The sequence below is a fragment of the Peromyscus eremicus genome, chromosome 14 (assembly GCF_949786415.1).
Source record: "Peromyscus eremicus chromosome 14, PerEre_H2_v1, whole genome shotgun sequence".
NCBI classification, from domain to species: Eukaryota; Metazoa; Chordata; class Mammalia; order Rodentia; family Cricetidae; genus Peromyscus; species Peromyscus eremicus.
Genome location: NC_081430.1, coordinates 49,523,974 through 49,541,878, shown reverse-complemented (window position 1 = coordinate 49,541,878; position 17,905 = coordinate 49,523,974). Strand labels below are relative to the sequence as shown.

General features: G+C 37.9%; 1 protein-coding gene across 5 annotated transcripts in view; it reads left to right on the top strand.

Annotated features, from left to right (window-relative positions):
• The first annotated feature begins 269 nt into the window (after positions 1-269).
• Positions 270-17,905, top strand: part of LOC131923817 (cation channel sperm-associated auxiliary subunit beta-like) — a 149,888-nt gene continuing 132,252 nt past the window's right edge. For 2 of the 5 annotated variants that reach the window (XM_059278999.1, XM_059278997.1), the window contains exons 1-3: positions 271-480; positions 6,089-6,167; positions 16,430-16,518. In XM_059278999.1, the coding sequence (XP_059134982.1) occupies positions 6,089-6,167; positions 16,430-16,518 (168 nt within the window). In that variant the 5' untranslated portion in view covers positions 271-480. Of the gene's footprint in view, positions 481-5,462; positions 5,580-6,088; positions 6,168-16,429; positions 16,535-17,905 lie in introns of those variants that run through there. The other 3 variants (XM_059278998.1, XR_009382732.1, XM_059279000.1) reach the window with 3 other exon arrangements.

The following is a 17,905-nucleotide window of genomic DNA, read 5'->3' as shown; positions in this document are numbered from 1 at the left end:
TGGTTCATATTTTTTAAAATATGCTTTTTTTTAATGAAGCTCTTCCTGAAAGGTTGCCTTAAGTGTCAATGTATAGAGACAGGATGGCCTTTTGACTGTTATGTTTTCCCTTATGTACTCAAATAAGCATCTGAACACTCTAAGATGGATATTATATTAAAGATGATAGGTTTGGAAAACTACTACTACTCATAGATTTTCAAAGAAAATCTGCTATACTCTTGATGGAGGCAGTTAGTTGGAAATTCCAACTGCCTATCCTTTAGATTTTTCTTAGCAGGCTTCTGTACTTAGTAGCAGCTGATTGGCTGTTACCAAAGTTAAGTGGACTGTTAAGGTAGTCAACTGTAAAAACTCAGCTAAGGCAGTCAACTGTGAAAACTCAGCTCTTGATAGTTGGATCTTTAATCTATACAGAAGAAACAAGGCTAAAATGTAAACAACAAAACAAAAGACAACAAGGGAGACATACAATTAAAGGTAATTATAGTAATGAATACTAAAATAAGCTTCCTGCCATAATATTAATTGATGTAATCACTTTTCTGTGACAATCAAATAGCTACAAATGAGACAAATGGGGAAGAGACAGGTTTGTTCTTTGGTTGAATTCACAATGTTTGTTGTCACAGACTAGAAACACCCCAAACACACTGTCTCAGACAGTTGTGTAAATTCAGTTCTTGATACTGTCTCTGCAGTCTACAGTGTAGACTCTACACAGAAGAAACAGGAGTAAAACATAAAAAGAAAAGGCAACCGGGGGGAATTAGAGGTAATTATTATAATAATGAATATTAAAATAAGCTCCCTGCTATAATATTAATTTGTGTAATCACTTTTCTATGACAATGGAATAGTTACAAATGAACTGGGTAGGGAGAAGGCAGGATCCATCTTTGATACAATTTGCAGTGTTTGGTGCCAGAGTAGAGGGAAATTCCAAATGTCTGGTTTGTCGTAGACAGGTATATAAAGCTCATAATAATTAAAGTTGTCTGACTATTGTCAGTTTAACTGTTAAGTGAGTTGGAAAAAAAATTAAAAGACATTGCCATTTATCATTGTGTAGCTTCCAAGTCTGACTCTGATTAGTGAAAAAGATAGTATAATTGTCTGATAAGATGAAACATCTGAATTTAATAAATTGAAATTTATGTAACTGAAGAAAGAGGTTGTAGAGGTAATCAAATACTTCCCTGTAAAGAAACTGTCAGATATAACAAGCACAGACAGTGTAGAATAACTTATATTAATCTGAATTAATATTAAGAGTAATATTCAGTATTGATATTAATACTGAATAAAATGTGAACTTAGAGAAACAGCTTACTGAAAAAAATTTTAATTGTTCAAGATTAACTTAAACCAAAATTTCTCTAGATACGAAGTTCCAGTTGGAAAAAGGAATATCAACATAGGAAAAAAAGTTATATTGATGGTAAAATGAGATAAAGTTATGTGTCACCAGTTTAATGACAGGCCAAATATAATAATTCCTCATACACTTGAATTTTTTTATTTTGTGGCATCTTCATGTGTTGACTGAATTTGTTAAGTCCAAAGATCTTGTTTCTAAGCTAATCTGTTACTAGGTAGTAATGATCTTTAACATGCTTTTATTAGTTACTTTTTTTTTTTTTTTTTTTTTTAAGAATCATAAGGACATTCTTTTTTTTTTTTTTTTAATTTTTATTTTGCAATACAATTCAGTTCTACATATCAGCCACAGATTCCCTTGTTCTCCCCCCTCCCGCCCCCCTCACCTTCCCCCCAGCCCGCCCCCCATTCCAATCTCCTCCAGGGCAAAGCCTTCCCCACAGACTGAGATCAACCTGGTAGACTCAGTCCAGGTAGGTCCAGTCCCCTCCTCCCAGTCCGAGCCAAGGGACCCTGCATAGGCCCCAGGTTTCAAACAGCCAACTCATGCAATGAGCACAGGACCCGGTCCCACTGCCTGGATGCCTCCCAAACAGATCAGGCCAATCAACTGTCTCACCCACTCAGAGGGCCTGATCCAGTTGGTGACCCCTCAGCCATTGGTTCATATTTCATGTGTTTCCGTTTGTTTGGCTATTTGTCTCTGTGCTTTATCCGACCTTGGTCTCAACAATTCTCTCTCATATAAACCCTCCTCATTCTCGCTAATTGGACTCCCAGAGATCCACCTGGGGCCTAGTCATGGATCTCTGCCTCCAGATCCATGGTAAATGAAGACCACATGAGAATAGGAAGAAACAAAGTGCTAGAGAGGCCCACAAAAATCCACAAAGATACCCCCACAACAGACTGCTGGCAATGGTCGAGAGATGACCTACTCTGGTGATGGGATGGCCAAACACCCTAATTGTCGTGCTAGAAACCTCATCCAACTACTGATAGTTACTTTTTTTATTACTGTGATAAAATGCCATTGCAAAGCAACTTACAGAAGAAAGAGTGTATTTGGGCTTCTGCTTCCAGAGGGTTACACTCTATGATGGTGGAGCAAAAGCATAGGGCAAGAGCAGGAAGCTGAGGGCTCATATCTTGACCTGCAAGCATAAAAGAGAAAGACTGAACTCTCAAAGCCTGCCTTGAGTGACATACTTCCTCCAACAAAGGTGACACCTCATAAACCTCCTAAACAGTGCCATCAGTTGAGGACTAAGTATTCAAATGTCTGTGACTATAAGGGGCAAATCATCCAAACCACCATTGGACCCTAAAGTTCATTCTGTCACTAAACTAAAAGAGTACGTAAATAATCTTGAATCCTGAAAAAAGGTCTATGCAGTTAGTAACAGAGCCATAGTGAACCTGAGACCACTTCTGCTGTGTCTCCCTTGAATTAACTCTCTCAAATCTCTTTCCTCCCTGAGTGTTTAAAATCTTTCACAAGTAAGTTCTTAGTTCTTTGGTCAAAGATAAACCATAGCTTAATCCAATAAAATTAAATTAGCTATTTTATGCCTACTTAATAAAAGGAATTAGAGAAGTATTGAGGATAACAATAATATAGGTCAACCAAACTGGAGACCTAGAGTACAATGCATTTCTGTTAAACTAATGAGAAAAGCTTATGGGTTCTAATGGCGTTATATCATTTAATTTGAATGTTTAGGTAAATAATACAAGATTTTGATAAGAGCATTGTTTTCTAAATTAAACAATGACCGTATCTCAACTTAACACTCAAATTATTCTTACAAAAAAATATAATTGAGCAAGCACCATGCTGGTATACTTGATCATACTAGTTGTTTCCTCTTCCCTGTGACAACTTGTTTAAGGTGACTGAAAGCATGGATTTTTTTTAATTGAAAAAAATGTTTTCATACAAAATATTATGATCACAGTTTCCCCTCCCCCAACTTCTCTTTAATCCTTCTCATCTCCCCACCCGACTCCATGCCCTTTTAGCCTCTCTCCCTTTAAAATTCAGACAAATAAATGAAAGAGAAAAAACACAAGAAACACACATATACAGATACACAAAACCATAAAATCCCCAAATTGGAAACTATAACATATAAGCCAAAGACCAGTAGCACCAAAAAATAAACAAACAAATAAAAAAAACCCAAAAATTTCTAAACAAAGCAATTTGAGAACAAAAGGCCACAAAAATTCCATTGTTTGTTTTGTTTTGTGTTGGCCATCTATTACTAAGCATAGAACCTACCCTTAAGTTTGAATATATCCAGTGAGACTCCATTGAAGGAAACTAATTTTTCCTTTGCAAGCTGATGTCAATGTCCTCTTCCCTCCTTCATACTGGGATCCCATCTGGCTTAAACCTGTCCAGGTCCTGGGCATGCTACCTAATCTCTGTGAGTTCATATGTGGATCAGTCCTGTTGTGTCTGGAAGACACTGCTTGGAGTCATCCATCCGTTCTAGCTCTTAAAATCTTTCTACCTCCTCTTTTGCAGAGCTCCCTGAGCCCTAAGGGGAGTAGTTTGATGAAGACATCCCATTTAGGACTGAATATTCCAAAATCTCACACTCTCAGTGTATTGTCTACTTGTGGGCCTCTGTGTTAGTTCTCATCTATTGCAAGAGAAAGTTTCTCTGATGATGACTGAGTGAAGCACTGATCTATGACTATATCAGAATGTTGATAGGAGTCATGTTATTGCTATGTTCCTTTAGCAGAACAATATTATTTGGTTTTACAGTAGGCCTATGACCTATCCAGTCTCAGGCTTTTGGCAAGCTGAGCAGTGTTAGGATTCCATCTCATGGAGTAGGCTTTAAATCCAATCAGAAAAGTGATCATGCAGGCATATCACCTTTGTAGATCACAGAGTTTGTAGCTGGGTTCGTGGTTACCTTTCTCTACTGGTAGCTTGATAAGTACCTTTCAGTACCATGAACTCTAGAGAGTAGGGGTGAAATCTCTAGTTAGGATCAGCTCAACGTATCTGTAGTCACTGAGATATGTAAGCATTGTCTTCAACAATAGGGCCTTGCCATTAGTTTGTGGAGAACAAATAATACATGAATTTTTCAATTTTTCCAAGGTTGTTGTGATGGTGCATGCCTTTGATCCTGGCACAAGGAGGCAGAGGCAGGTGGATCTCTGTGGGTTGAAGAACAAACTGGTATCCATAGTGACTTGCAGGCCAGCACAGTGAGACTCTTTCTCTAAAAATAACCAAGTAAATAAAAAATAGACTTTCTTGAAAATATAAAAATGGTAAATTCAAAATCCAATGGATATTTGAACATCCTGCCAATAAATATTCTTAAATAAGCAAAGCAAATTTTAAGGGAGGGAACACACCAATTAGTTGAGACGTTATCAAGAGCCCTCCAGAGTCTGAGATTTTAGTCTACTTGAAGTTGTCAAGTCAGGCTTATACCTATTTTCTTGGGTCCTGACAATGGAAATGAAATTCCTAGGTTAGAGACAAAAGGCATCATTGCTCACAGAGAGAAGCATAGCCAGAATATCAGCATGAAGCTCTTTCTAATTCTTTCACTTCCAAAGTCCAATAGCATTTCCCAAGGTTCCATAACAAAGTACCATACACTGAGTAGATTAAGCAACAGATTGTTTTTTCACAACATTCTTCTGGGGGCCAGAAGCCTGAGGTCAAAGTGTTACCATGGTTGATTTCCACTGAGGGCCCTGAGAGAATGATCTAGTCTGGCCTCTCCCAGGAGTTTATAGATGATTGTCTTGTCCCTGTCTTTGCTTTATCTTCTCTTTGTGTAACTCTGTGCCCAAGTTTACTCAGCTTTTAAGGATACTAGACGTTTTCGCTTAGAGCATCTTTCAATGACCTCATTCTCTAAATAGGATGTCAATATAGATAGGGGTTAGGACTTCAATATGTGAGTTTTGTTATAAATTACTCAGTCTATAACAGATACTTACACAGGTCATGAGATGAATCACAGGGGAAGAACACTAACATTAGGAGAATCACCATGGAAACTGGCCTGCTGTTGCAACTCTTTCACATCTTTTGGCAGCAAACACAACCCTGAGAAAAGCCCTGGATCAAGAGCACCAGAGACTTGCATTCTTACTATACTCAGCAAGAACATGCAAGGAAGGTTTGGGACCATGTAGACTTCATCTAAATCTAGGTATTCAAAATATTGTCAAAATAGTAAAAGAAAAAAATTGTCAGTTTTATCATCCTTAGAGCATTTACTGATCTAGGCAGATTCTTGATCTGTATATCTTATATAGATCATATAGATCTTAATCTAATATGAATATCACTTCTCCTACTGTTACTTATATTGAAGAAAATCTCAAGCCCCAACCTCTGTTTCTCACTATGACCATACTTTACATATTTTAAATACACAGTAGGAGATAAATTAGAATGTAGTCATGTTGCGTGTCTATTTCAGGGATTTGTTGGTTGGCCAATTGTTAATTGGGTACTGGGGATTAAACCCAGGGCTGTGTGCTTGCTAGGCAAGCCCTCTACCTCCCTCTTTATCATCTAATTTTTTCACATGATAAAAAATAGTCTTAATTTGAAGAGATGCTTTCTTCACCTTTGTGTAGTTGCTTTTCTGTCTAAAAATGCAAAATAATATTTTCAGAGTAACTGAATAGAAATAACTTATATTTATTCCAACAGATGGAATCACCACTTATATATGTTATGATTTTACTTTTGAATGTGTTTGAATTTTCATCAGGAATGATATATAATAAACGTAAGTATCAGACTCTCTCCTTTTCAGGAGTTCTTATTCATAACCTTTCTTCATTTACAGTTCAAATATTGTCCATTTAATATTTTTTCTTGACAATATTTTCCCATTGTTTTTATACATTATCTATTTGCTCTGGCCCAGGTGTCTAGTATTGTCATTGTGAACCCATTATTACCAAGTTGTGTATTCCAACTTTTTTTAATAACATATTATCACTTCCAAGTCATTGAATATTCACCATTAACAGCAGATTAATCATGGCAAATACTTTATTATTTGAACAGATATAAACTTTTTCCTTGATGTATGAATCTATCAAATTAAAAGGAAATTTTCCTGAAAAAAATATGTGGATAGAATTAGTTCACAAGTGAGTTACTCCACTCATACCCAGAGAGTCCTGCCCCTAGGACCCATCCCTGGGACACAACCAGTCTCCGGGAACACCCACCCAGCTCTGTCCCAGTTGCTAGCCAGCAGGCAAAACTCCTGCTGAAAGGCCCCCTCTCACCCCCCCCACCAGACCCTGGAATCTACACGCCCTGCCCCCATACCCATATACCTGAGACCCCAGAAACTTCCTGAGGCACAAAAACCAAACCGCCAGCTCTCATTTGACCAAGAGGTGAGTGACTCTGCTCATACCCAGGGAGTCCTGCCCCAGGACCCTTCTCTGGGATACAACCAGTCCCTGGGAACACCCACTCAACTCTGTCCTGCCAGCCAGCAGGCAAAACTCCTGCAGGAAGGCCCCCCCCACTAAAACTCCCCCACCAGACCCTGCAATCTGCATGCCCTGCCCCTATATCCATCTGCCTGAGACCCCAGCAACTTCCGGAGGCACGGAAAGCAAACCACCAGCTCTCATTGGACCAAGAGAGGAGGAGATGGGCAGATGTCAAGGCAAAAATACATATAATAACATAAAGAGCAATACAGCATCACCAGAACCTAGCCCTCTTTCAACAGCAAGACCTGAACATCACAATGTAGAAGAAGCAGAAGAAAGCAACCTTAAGAATCGCATCATGAAGATGCTAGAGGCCTTTCAAGAAAAAATGGAGAATGAAATTGAGGAAAAGACAAACAAAAAATTGGAAGAAACCAATAAATAAATAGAGGAAAAGACAATTAAAATTTGGAAGAAATCAATAAACCCTTAAAGCCATGAAAACCAAGAAAAAAGCAATTAAACATGTGAAGGAAACAGGTCAAGAACTGAAAAGGGAAATAGAAACAATGAAGACACAAACAGAGGGAATGCTGGAAATAGAGAATCTGAGTAAATGAACAGGAAACACAGATGCAAGCATAACCAACAGAATACAAGAGATGGAAGAGAAAATCACTGGTGTAGAGGATACAATAGAGGAAATAGATTCATCAGTCAAAGAAAATACCAAAGCCAAAAAAGTCACAGCACAAAACATCCAGGAAATCTGAGACACCATGAAAAGGTCAAAGCTAAGAATAATAGGGATAGAAGGAGGAGAAGAATACCAATTCAAAGGCACAGAAAATATATTCACAAGATCATAGAAGAAAACTTGCCCAACTTAAAGAAGAAAATACCTATGAAGATACAGGAGGTCTATAGAACACCAAAAGGACTAAACGCCCCCCCCAAAGTCCCGTTGCCATATAGTAAACAACTAAACCTACAGAACAAAGAAAGAATATTAAGAGCAGCAAAGGAAAAAAGGCCAAGTGACTTATAAAGGCAAACCCATCAGAATAACACCTGACTTCTCAATGAAGACTTTGAAAGTCAGAAGGACCTGGACAGATATAATGGAGACACTAAGAGACCATGGATGTCAGGCTAGACTAATATACCCAGCAAAACACTCAATCACCATAGACAGAGTGAACAAAACATTCCAAGACAAAAAACAGATTTAAACAATACTTATCCACAAATCCAGCCCTACAGAAAGCTCTAGAAGGAAAATTCCAACCTAAGGAAGTCAGATACACCCTCGAAAACACAGGCAATAGATAACCCCACAGCAGTAAATCCCAAAGAACAGAAATATACACAAACTACCACCAAAAGATAACAGGAATTAACTGGTCATTAATATCCTTTAATATCAATAAAATTAATTCACCTATAAAAAGATACAGGCTAACAGAATGGATAGAAAGGCAGGACCCATCTTTCTGCTGCATACAAGAAACACATCTCAAATTCAAAGATAGACACTACCTAAAAATAAAAGGCTGGGAAAAGACTTTCCAATCAAACAGTCTTAAGAAACAAGCGAGTATAGCTATCCTAATATATGACAAAATAGACTTCAAACTAAAATCAATCAAAAGAAGTCAAGTAGGACATTACATACTCATCACAGGAAAGATCCACAAAGATGAAGTTTCAATTCAGAACATTTATGCCCCAAACACAAGGGCACCTGCATATGTAAAAGAAACATTATTAAAACTCAAATCACACATCGAAACCCCACACATTAATAGTGGGAGACTTCAACACCCTGCTGCCACCACTGGACAGATCTGCCAAATGGAAACTTAACAGAGAAATAATGGGTTTAACTGATGTTATGACTCAAATGGACTTAATCGATATCTACAGAACATTCCACCCTAACAAAAAAGAATATACCTTCTTCTCAGCACCCCATGGAACCTTCTCAAAAAACGACCACATACTCATTTACAAAGCAAATCTCAACAGATACAAAAAAATTGGAATAACCTCCTGTATTCTATCAGACCACCATGGTTTAAAGTTAGACTTCAACAACAACAAAAAATTACAGAAAGCCTACAATCTGATGGAAACTGAATAATACTCAGCTGAATCACCAGTTGGTCAAGGAAGAAATAAAGAAAGATATTAAAGACTTCCTAGAAATCAATGAAAATGAATATACTACATAACCAAACTTATGGGACACTATGAAAACAGTGCTAAGAGGAAAATTCATACCACTAAATGCCCACATAAAGAAGTTGGAGAAATCTCAAACTAGTGACTTAACAACACACTTGAAAGCTCTAGAACAAAGAGAAGCAAAGTCACCCAGGAGGATTAGAGGCCAGGAAATTATCAAAGTGAGAGCTGAAATCAATAAAATAGAAACAGAGAACAACACCAAGAGTTGGTTCTTTGAGAAAATCAACAAGATAGACAAGCCCTTATCCAGACTAACCAGAAGGCAGAGAGAGCATCCAAATTAACAAAATCAGAAATGAAAAGGGAGACATAACAACAGACATGGAGGGAATCCAGAGAATCATCAGGTCATACTTCAAAAACCTGTATTCCACAAAATTGGAAAATCTGAAAGAAATGGACAATTTTCTGGATAGGTACCACATACCTAATTTAAATCAAGACCAGATAAACTATTTAAATAGACCAATAACCCCTAAAGAAATAGAATCAGTCATTAAAAGTCTCCCAACCAAAAAAAGCCCAGGACCAGATGGATTCAACACAGAATTCTACCAGATTTTCAAAGAAGAGTTAATACCAATACTCTTTTATTGTTCCACACAATAGAAACAGAAGGAACGTTACCAAACTCCTTCTATGAGGCTACAGTTACTCTGATTCCCAAGCAAAACAAAGATGCAACTAAAAAAATTACAGACCAATCTTCCTCATGAATATTGATGCAAAAATACTCAATAAAATATTGGCAAACAGACTCCAAGAACACATCAAAACAGTTATCCATCATTATCAAGTAGGCTTCATCCCGGAGATGCAAGATTGGTTCAACATATGAAATTTAGTCAATGTAATACACCATATAAACAAACTGAAAGAAAAAAAACACATGATCATTTCATGAGATGCTGAAAAGGCCTTTTACAGAATCCAACACCCCTTCATGATAAAGGTCTTGGAGACATCAGGAATACAGGGAACATACCTAAACATAATAAAGACAATTTACAGCAAGCCCATAGCCAACATCAAATTAAATGGAGAGAAACTCAAAGCGATTCCATTAAAATCAGGAACAAGACAAGGCTGTCCGCTTTCCCCATATTCAATATAGTACTTGAAGTTGTAGCTAGAGCAATAAGACAGCAAAAGGAGATAAAGGCGATACAAATTAGAAAGGAAGAAATCAAACTTTCACTATTTGCAGATAACATGATAGTATACATAAGTGACCCCAAAAATTCAACCAAAGAGCTCTTACAGCTGATAAACACCTTCAGTAACATAGCAGGATACAAGATTAACTCAAAAAAAAAAAATCAGTAGCCTTCCTATATCCAATTGACAAACAGGCTGAGAAGGAAATCAGAGATACATCACCCTTTACAATAGCTGCAAATGATATAAAATACCTTGGGATAACTCTAAGCAAGTGAAGGGCCTGTATGACAAGAACTTTAAGTCCCTGAAGAAAGAAATTGAAGAAGATGTCAGAAAATGGAAAGATCTCCCATGCTCATGGATAGTTAGGATTACCTATCCATGGCAATCTTACCAAAAGCAATCTATAAATTCAAGGCAATCTTTGTCAAAATCCCAACACAATTCTTCACAGACCTGGAAAGAATAATCCTCAACTTCATTTGGAAAAACAAAGAACGCACAATAGTCAAAAGAATCCTGTACAATAAAACAACCTCTGGAGGCATCTCGATCCCTGACTTCAAGCTCTACTATAGAGCTACAGTAATAAAAACAGCTTGGTACTGGCATAAAAACTGACATGTGACCCAATGGAATTGAATTGAAGACCCTGACATTAATCCACACATGTATGAACACCTAATTTTTGACCAAGAAGCCAAATCTGTGCAATGGAAAAAAGAAAGCATCTTCAACAAATGGTGCTGGCATAACTGGATGTCAACATGTAGAAGATTGCAAATAGATCCATATCTGTCACCGTACACATAAAGTCCAAGTGGATCAAAGACCTCAACATAAATCCAGTTACTCTGAACCTGATAGAAGAGAAAATAGGAAGTAGTCTTGAACGCATTGGCACTGGAGATAACTTCCTAAATATAACACAATAGCACAGACACTGAGAGCCACAATTAATAAATGGGACCTCCTGAAACTGAGAAGGTTTTGTAGGGCAAAGGACACAGTCAATAAGACAAAATGACAGCCTACAGAATGGGAAGTTTTTCACCAACCCCACATCTGACAGAGGGCTTATCTCCAGAATATATAAAGAACTCAAGAAACTAGACAGCAAAATACCTAATAGTCCAATTTAACAATGGGCTATAGAGCTAAACAGAGAAATCTCAACAGAAGAAGCTCAAATGGCTGAAAGACATTTAAGGAATTGCTCAACATCCTTAGTCATCAGGGAAATGCAAATCAAAATGACTCTGAGATACCATCTTACACTTGTCAGCATGGCTAAGATCAAAAACACTGAAGACAGCTTCCGTTGGAGAGGATGTGGAGCAAGGGGAATACTCTTCCACTGTTGATGGGAATGCAAACTTGTACAACCACTTTGGAAATCAGTATGACGCTTTCTCAGAAAATTGGAAATCACTCTCCCTCAAGACTGCTCTTGGGCATATACCCAAGGAATGCTTAATCTTACCACAAGGACACATGCTCAATTATGTTCATAGCAGCATTATTTGTAATAGCCAGAACCTGGAAACAACCTAGATGCCCTTCAACTGAAGAATGGATAAAGAAAATGTGATACATATACACAGTGGAATACTACTCAGCAGAGAAAAACAATGACATCATGAGGTTTGTAGACAAATGGATGAAACTAGAAAATATCCTGAGTGAGGTAACCCAGACTCAAAAAGACAAACATGGTATGTACTCACTCATAGTGGATACTAGATGTAAAGCAAAGATAACCAGACTGTAACTCACAGCTCCAGGGAGGCTAGCTAGTAAAGAGGACCCTAGGAAAGACACAGCAACAGAGAAATGGATGAGATCTACATGAGCAAACTGGGTGTGTGTGGGGGGGTGGGCAGGTAATGGAGCATAAGGGTCATGGAAAAGAGCTTAGGGGAGTGGGAGATCCTAGCTGGATCAGGAACAGAGTGGGAGAACAAGGAAAGAGATACCATGATAAATCCACAAAGATGACTCCACTATAGACTACTGGCAATGGTTGAGAGGATGCCTGAGCTGACCTACTCTGGTGATTGGATGGTTGAACACCCTAACTGTCATGATAGAACCCACATCCAGTGACTGATGGAAGCAGATGCAGAGATGCACGGCCAACCCCCAGGCAGAGCTCCAGGAGTCCAATCGACGAGAGAGCAGACGGATTCTATGAGCAAGAGATATGGAGACCATGTTTGGAAAAAAATACAGAGAAAACTAGCCAAACTAGTGGAAACACATGAACTGTGAACCAATAGCTGAGGAGCCCCCATGGTACTGGACTAGGCCCTCTGGATAAGTGAGACAGTTGTTTAGATTGAACTGTTTAGGGGGCCGCCAGGCAGTGAGAATGGAAACTGTCCTTAGTGCATGAGCCTGCTTTTGGAACCTAGTGCCTACGGTGAGACACTTTGTTCAGCCTTGGTGCAGGGAGGAAGGGACTGGACCTGCCTCATCTGAATATACCAGGCTCTGCTGACTCCCAAGGGGAGACCTTGCCTTGGAGGAGGTGGGAATGGGGGTGGGCTTGGGGGGAAGGCTGGGGTTGGGAGGAGGCAGGACAGGGAAATCTGTGGTTGATATGTAAAATGAATAGAAATGAATAAAAAAGATTGGAGACAGTCCCATAAAAACAAAACAAAACAAACAAAAAACCCAACCAACCAACCAACCAAACAAACAAAAAGAATTAGTTCACAAAACTTTCAGAATAGAAAAAATTTGTTAAGGAAAAAAATCTACTTCCATTGTGTACACATTTTTGAGTTCTTTCTGCATCCTAGAAAGCATGTTAGAATACAGTGGTGTTTAATAAATGGATAGATAGAAGAATTCAGACTTTCCATTCACAAATGTGTTGCAGAATTTGATGAGATATGAATTGTTCCAGTTTTTAGTTCCAAACATTGTAGTAGGGGATTTCTGATATATCTGTGGATATAAGCCAACATTGGAGAGTCACAGAAGGAGAGGTGTCAGAGAAAAGAGTGATTGTATCTGGCTGTGGAAAAGCAGGTTGTTAGGGCCAGCTTTATATAAAAGCAAACAGTCTGTCTAGGTCTTTAAAGTGGGTAAAATTTGCATGTGCACATATGAGAAAGTGTATGTATCAGGACACATGATAAACAATAGTTTGGAGATAGTAAGTTGCAGAGTATGTGAGGGAAGCAGTGCATAGTTCAATCTGATGAGAAAGAAGGGATACAATCAAACTATTTTGAAAGACTGGGAGCTGGTGCATTTCATAGAGGTGCTTGCACGTGAGGCAAAGAAATACTGATATCAAACTATAATCATTGGGAGGCTATTTACACTGATATGCTTACATAGACAAATTTAATAATAACACTGAAAAATTATGTTGTACAAACAATATGCAGTATAAAATAAACTTATTCTTAGTTCTTATGTAAATCTAATTAAGTAGGTGGAAGAGTAACATACTATAGCTATAGTTTGGATCAATATGGCAGAATAGAGTGAGAAACACTTTTATCCTGTCCTGTTAGATTCTATGGCTGATGTTTGTGATCTAATGAAAGACAGACAAACAGGAGAAAAAGCATGTAATTTCACTTGATTTCAATATTTTATGTGTTATTGAGATCTTTGTAGAAAGAAGTGAGATTCTAAAGAAGTGGTTAAACCCATGGGTTAATGTACTATTATCAACGAAAAGTAACAAGTTGGGGAGAGAGAACAAGAGAAGAAAAAGGGTTTGGGGATGATAAACAGAGGAAGTCTGTTAAGAAATATATATGAGGGAAATGATGGAAGATAAACACTTTTAATACATTCAAAGAAACTCAGTATCAACTCTTTTGCTGTTGATGGGAAAAGTATGGTTTCTTTTAGCTTGAAATCATCCCAGTGGTAAAGTGCCTTATGTGCAGGGTAGCATGTTTGATCTCTTCCAGCAGCAGTAAGTGAACTAAATTGGTGATGGGAGGAGTTTTGTTGTTTCTGGTTACATCTTCATTGTTATACCTGTGTAACTGTGAGCAGAACAATGAGTGCATATAATAAGTGACACTAATCCCGAGTTTTCTAATTCTAGTCTATAATTTGGGTCCTTCCAGGGATTTTTTTTAAACAATCCAATCCATTTCCATGTAGTGGAAGCATGGGTTTGAATTCTAGTAGTTGCAACTACAGTCTCCAACCCAATGGAACAGTCCAAACACAGCTCTGTTCTATAATAGAGGGATTTTAAAGACTTTATTATTTTAAGCTATTTTTTCTATGACTGTCTATACCCATTTTCTTTTCTCTCTTCAGCTTCTAAGCACATTTTTAAACATATTGTACCTTTTTAGGGGTTTTCTGTGTCTGTACATGGCTTTACTAAACATCTACAGTGTTCTCTGATCACATGAGATGAATCTTAAATAGCTATGTTGGCCATCTGGCATGGCTCACCTTAGTGCATGGTGCTGGTGCATGGCACTGGAGGCCAACTCCAGCCTGCAGGCAGTCTCTGTACACTGAGCCTATCCAAGAGACCTTGGTCACCAGGATGCCCTGCCAGGAAGGTACATTTGACTCAATGTTTTGATTTTTTTAAGCTTTCTCAGGCCTTATGTGGATACATGTGGCTGGATATTGGACACCATATGTAGACAGATTTTTCTTTGAGCCACCAGCTCACAAAAAATAGTAAGACATAGACTTACTATTGATTATGAAAGCTCACCCTTAGCTTAGATTTGTTCCTAACTAGTTCTTATAACTTACATTAAGCCATATCTTTTAATCTAAATTCTTTTACATAACTTGGTTACCTTTACTCTGTACTGCCCATCCGGCTTCCTCTCCATCTGGCTGGAGACTCTACCTTTCTTCTTCCCAGAGCTCTCTGTCCAGAAGTCCCTGCTATACCTCCTGCCTAGCTCTTAGCCATTTAGCTTTTTAGTAAACCAATCACCGTGACACATCTTCATACAGTATAAAGGAACATTCCATAACAAGGCTCCTAAAATAATTGTCTTTCTCACAATGCCATGTTTTGTCCTGTCAGACTAATCAACCCTGTTCTTTTGCTAAGTAGGAGTCCAAGCCTGTGTTTCAAACTATAGGGTTACATGTTACATTTTTCATTGTACCCATTACAACCCCTTTTCTCCAAGGTAAGATGGAAGGATCCTCTTTCCAACCTCTTCCTGCCAGTAGCTCTCTATGAGAACAAAAACTCCATCTCTAGCCTGGTATGATGGTTTAAATCTGCAATTCTAGCACTCAGTAGGTGAAGATAGGAAGATGGCAGTTATTTTGAGCACATCCTGGGCAACATAGCAAGTTCAAGACAATCCAGCACAAAATTATGAAATCCTGTCTCAAAAGCACCAAAACTTTCTCTGCTCCAGTTTTTAATCATCTTATGCTTATAACAAGAGTGAGGAACTGGAGAGTTTGGTAAAGTCCATAGTTTTTGTCACCTTCTGCACTTTTGACATCATGGTCTAGCATACCTTGCACTATATTTTAATGCTTTAGCCAACCCCTCCTTTTATGACTCCTAATAGCATATCTTTAAGAAGAAAAAAAAGTGCACAGTTTGGGTTTTCCCTAAGCACAGTGAGTTCAAAATTACAATTCTGTTCTGTGGAGGATGGGAAGGTAATTTAGACAGAATCTCTTGTAGCCTAGGATGTCTTCTGACTGTTGATCCTCCTGCCTCCATTTCTTGAGACCTAGATTTGCATATGTGCAACTCCACACCCAGCTTTAAATTTATAATTCTTTTCTTTTTCAAGACAGGGATTTTCTGTGTAGCCTTGCCTGTCCTGGAACTCATTTTGTAGACCATGCTGGCCTTGAACTCACAGAGACTGACCTTCCTCGGCTTCTTAAGTACTGGGACTGAAGGCTAAGGCATGCACCATCACTGCTCGGCTATTAATGTTTGTTCTTTTAAAAGTGATTTATCACCCAGCAGTGGTGGCACACACTTTCAATCCCAGCACTTGGCATATTACTGAGTTCAAGGCCAGTCTCATTCACAAAGTAAGTTCCAGGACAGCAGAGGGTACACAGAGAAACCCTGTCTCAGGAATAATAAAAAAAAAAAAAAGAAAAGAAACATGTTTTATCAGTTTGAAAAATGTGATACTTTTCATGTAAGTCCTTCTATCTTGACCTGTTTGTTGTTGTTGTTATTTAGGTGAGAAGGAGAACCACTTTGTTTGTTCCAGTGAAGAGGTCCCCACAGACAATCAAATAATCAAGTTGTTTCTTTCCATGGACAGTTTGGTAAAGTCCACTAACTGTATGTATTACAGCCCTTTGGGCCCTTTTAAGGCCTGATACAAATGTAATGGCACTATAGTCTCTCAAGTGCTTTCTACTGTCCAGACAGGAAGGTGAGATTCTATGGAATTGTGTCTGTAGCTGGATAGGGAGGTATATTTCTTTTAGCTATTGAGGATCCTGGGTAGCCATGCTCTGTGAGCGCTGTTAATAAATGATGCCTACCTCCCTTTTCTAGACCAGCTGCAACAATCTTCAACTGATATGAAACCAATTTGTTCTTTTGAAATTTGACAGAAGTAGCATGTCAGAGAAACATACTTCACATGACCTTAAGAAAGAGATTGTTCTTGTATAACAAGGACCATGTTGTGGCTGTCATTTTGTGTAAGCGATAGTATGACCTATCCAATCAAGTGATGAGACATTTTTAAACAATCAAACAACAAAATAAAATAAAACAGAATATTAAAATAGTCATGGGCTATGGCCATGTATAATGGCTTAGTGAGAGAGTGCTTACCTATCGTGCTCAAAGCCTTGAGTTCAACACACACACACACACACACACACACACACACACACACACACACTTGAAAATCCATGTAGCAATTGCTAGCAAAAACAGATGTTAATAAAAAAAACACAGATTATCTAAAAATCGATGACAAATACAATAGAAACACAGAATAACTTTCCAGGAAGACACAGAATTTATCCTTAAGTCTCCTTTAACTTGGTCCCTAATTCTATTTGATATACAAAATATATACTTAAGTTAGGTTTTGAAGTAACAATGCATGAGAAGCCTGTGCCATTTTTGTTTGTAATTTTGTACTATAGGAAAGGAAAGGTAGACTTACAAAGCTGGGACCAGATTGCTTAACACTTTGGTTTTAGTTTTTTATTTAAAAAATTATTTGTAGAATAATTATTATTATTATTTATTTTATTTTATTTTTATGGAAGTTTTACCTGTATCTCCTTATGTGTACTATATAGGTGCACATATATACATGCATGCCTGATCCAGAAGAGTTCATTGAATCTGTTGGAATTACAGAGTTGTTAGCCACAATGTGGGTTCTAGGTCCTGTGGAAGAGCAACAAGGCTCTTAACCACTGAGCCATCTCTAGTTTCCATTTTTAGTTTTAAAATTAGTATTCTAGCCCATTTTTACATAGTTATAGTGAAGTACATGTCACCTTGGCATTGTTTTAAATCATTACTTACATCTTTAAAGTGTTTGTGTGTACAATCAAAGTGTTCTGTGTTCATTATGAAATTTAATTTCATGCATGGCCTTTTCTGAGGGAAATCTTTTGCTCTGATGACTCTATTAAAAATAGGACTTTCCAAACCAGATCAGTAAGATATCTAGTAAGTAAA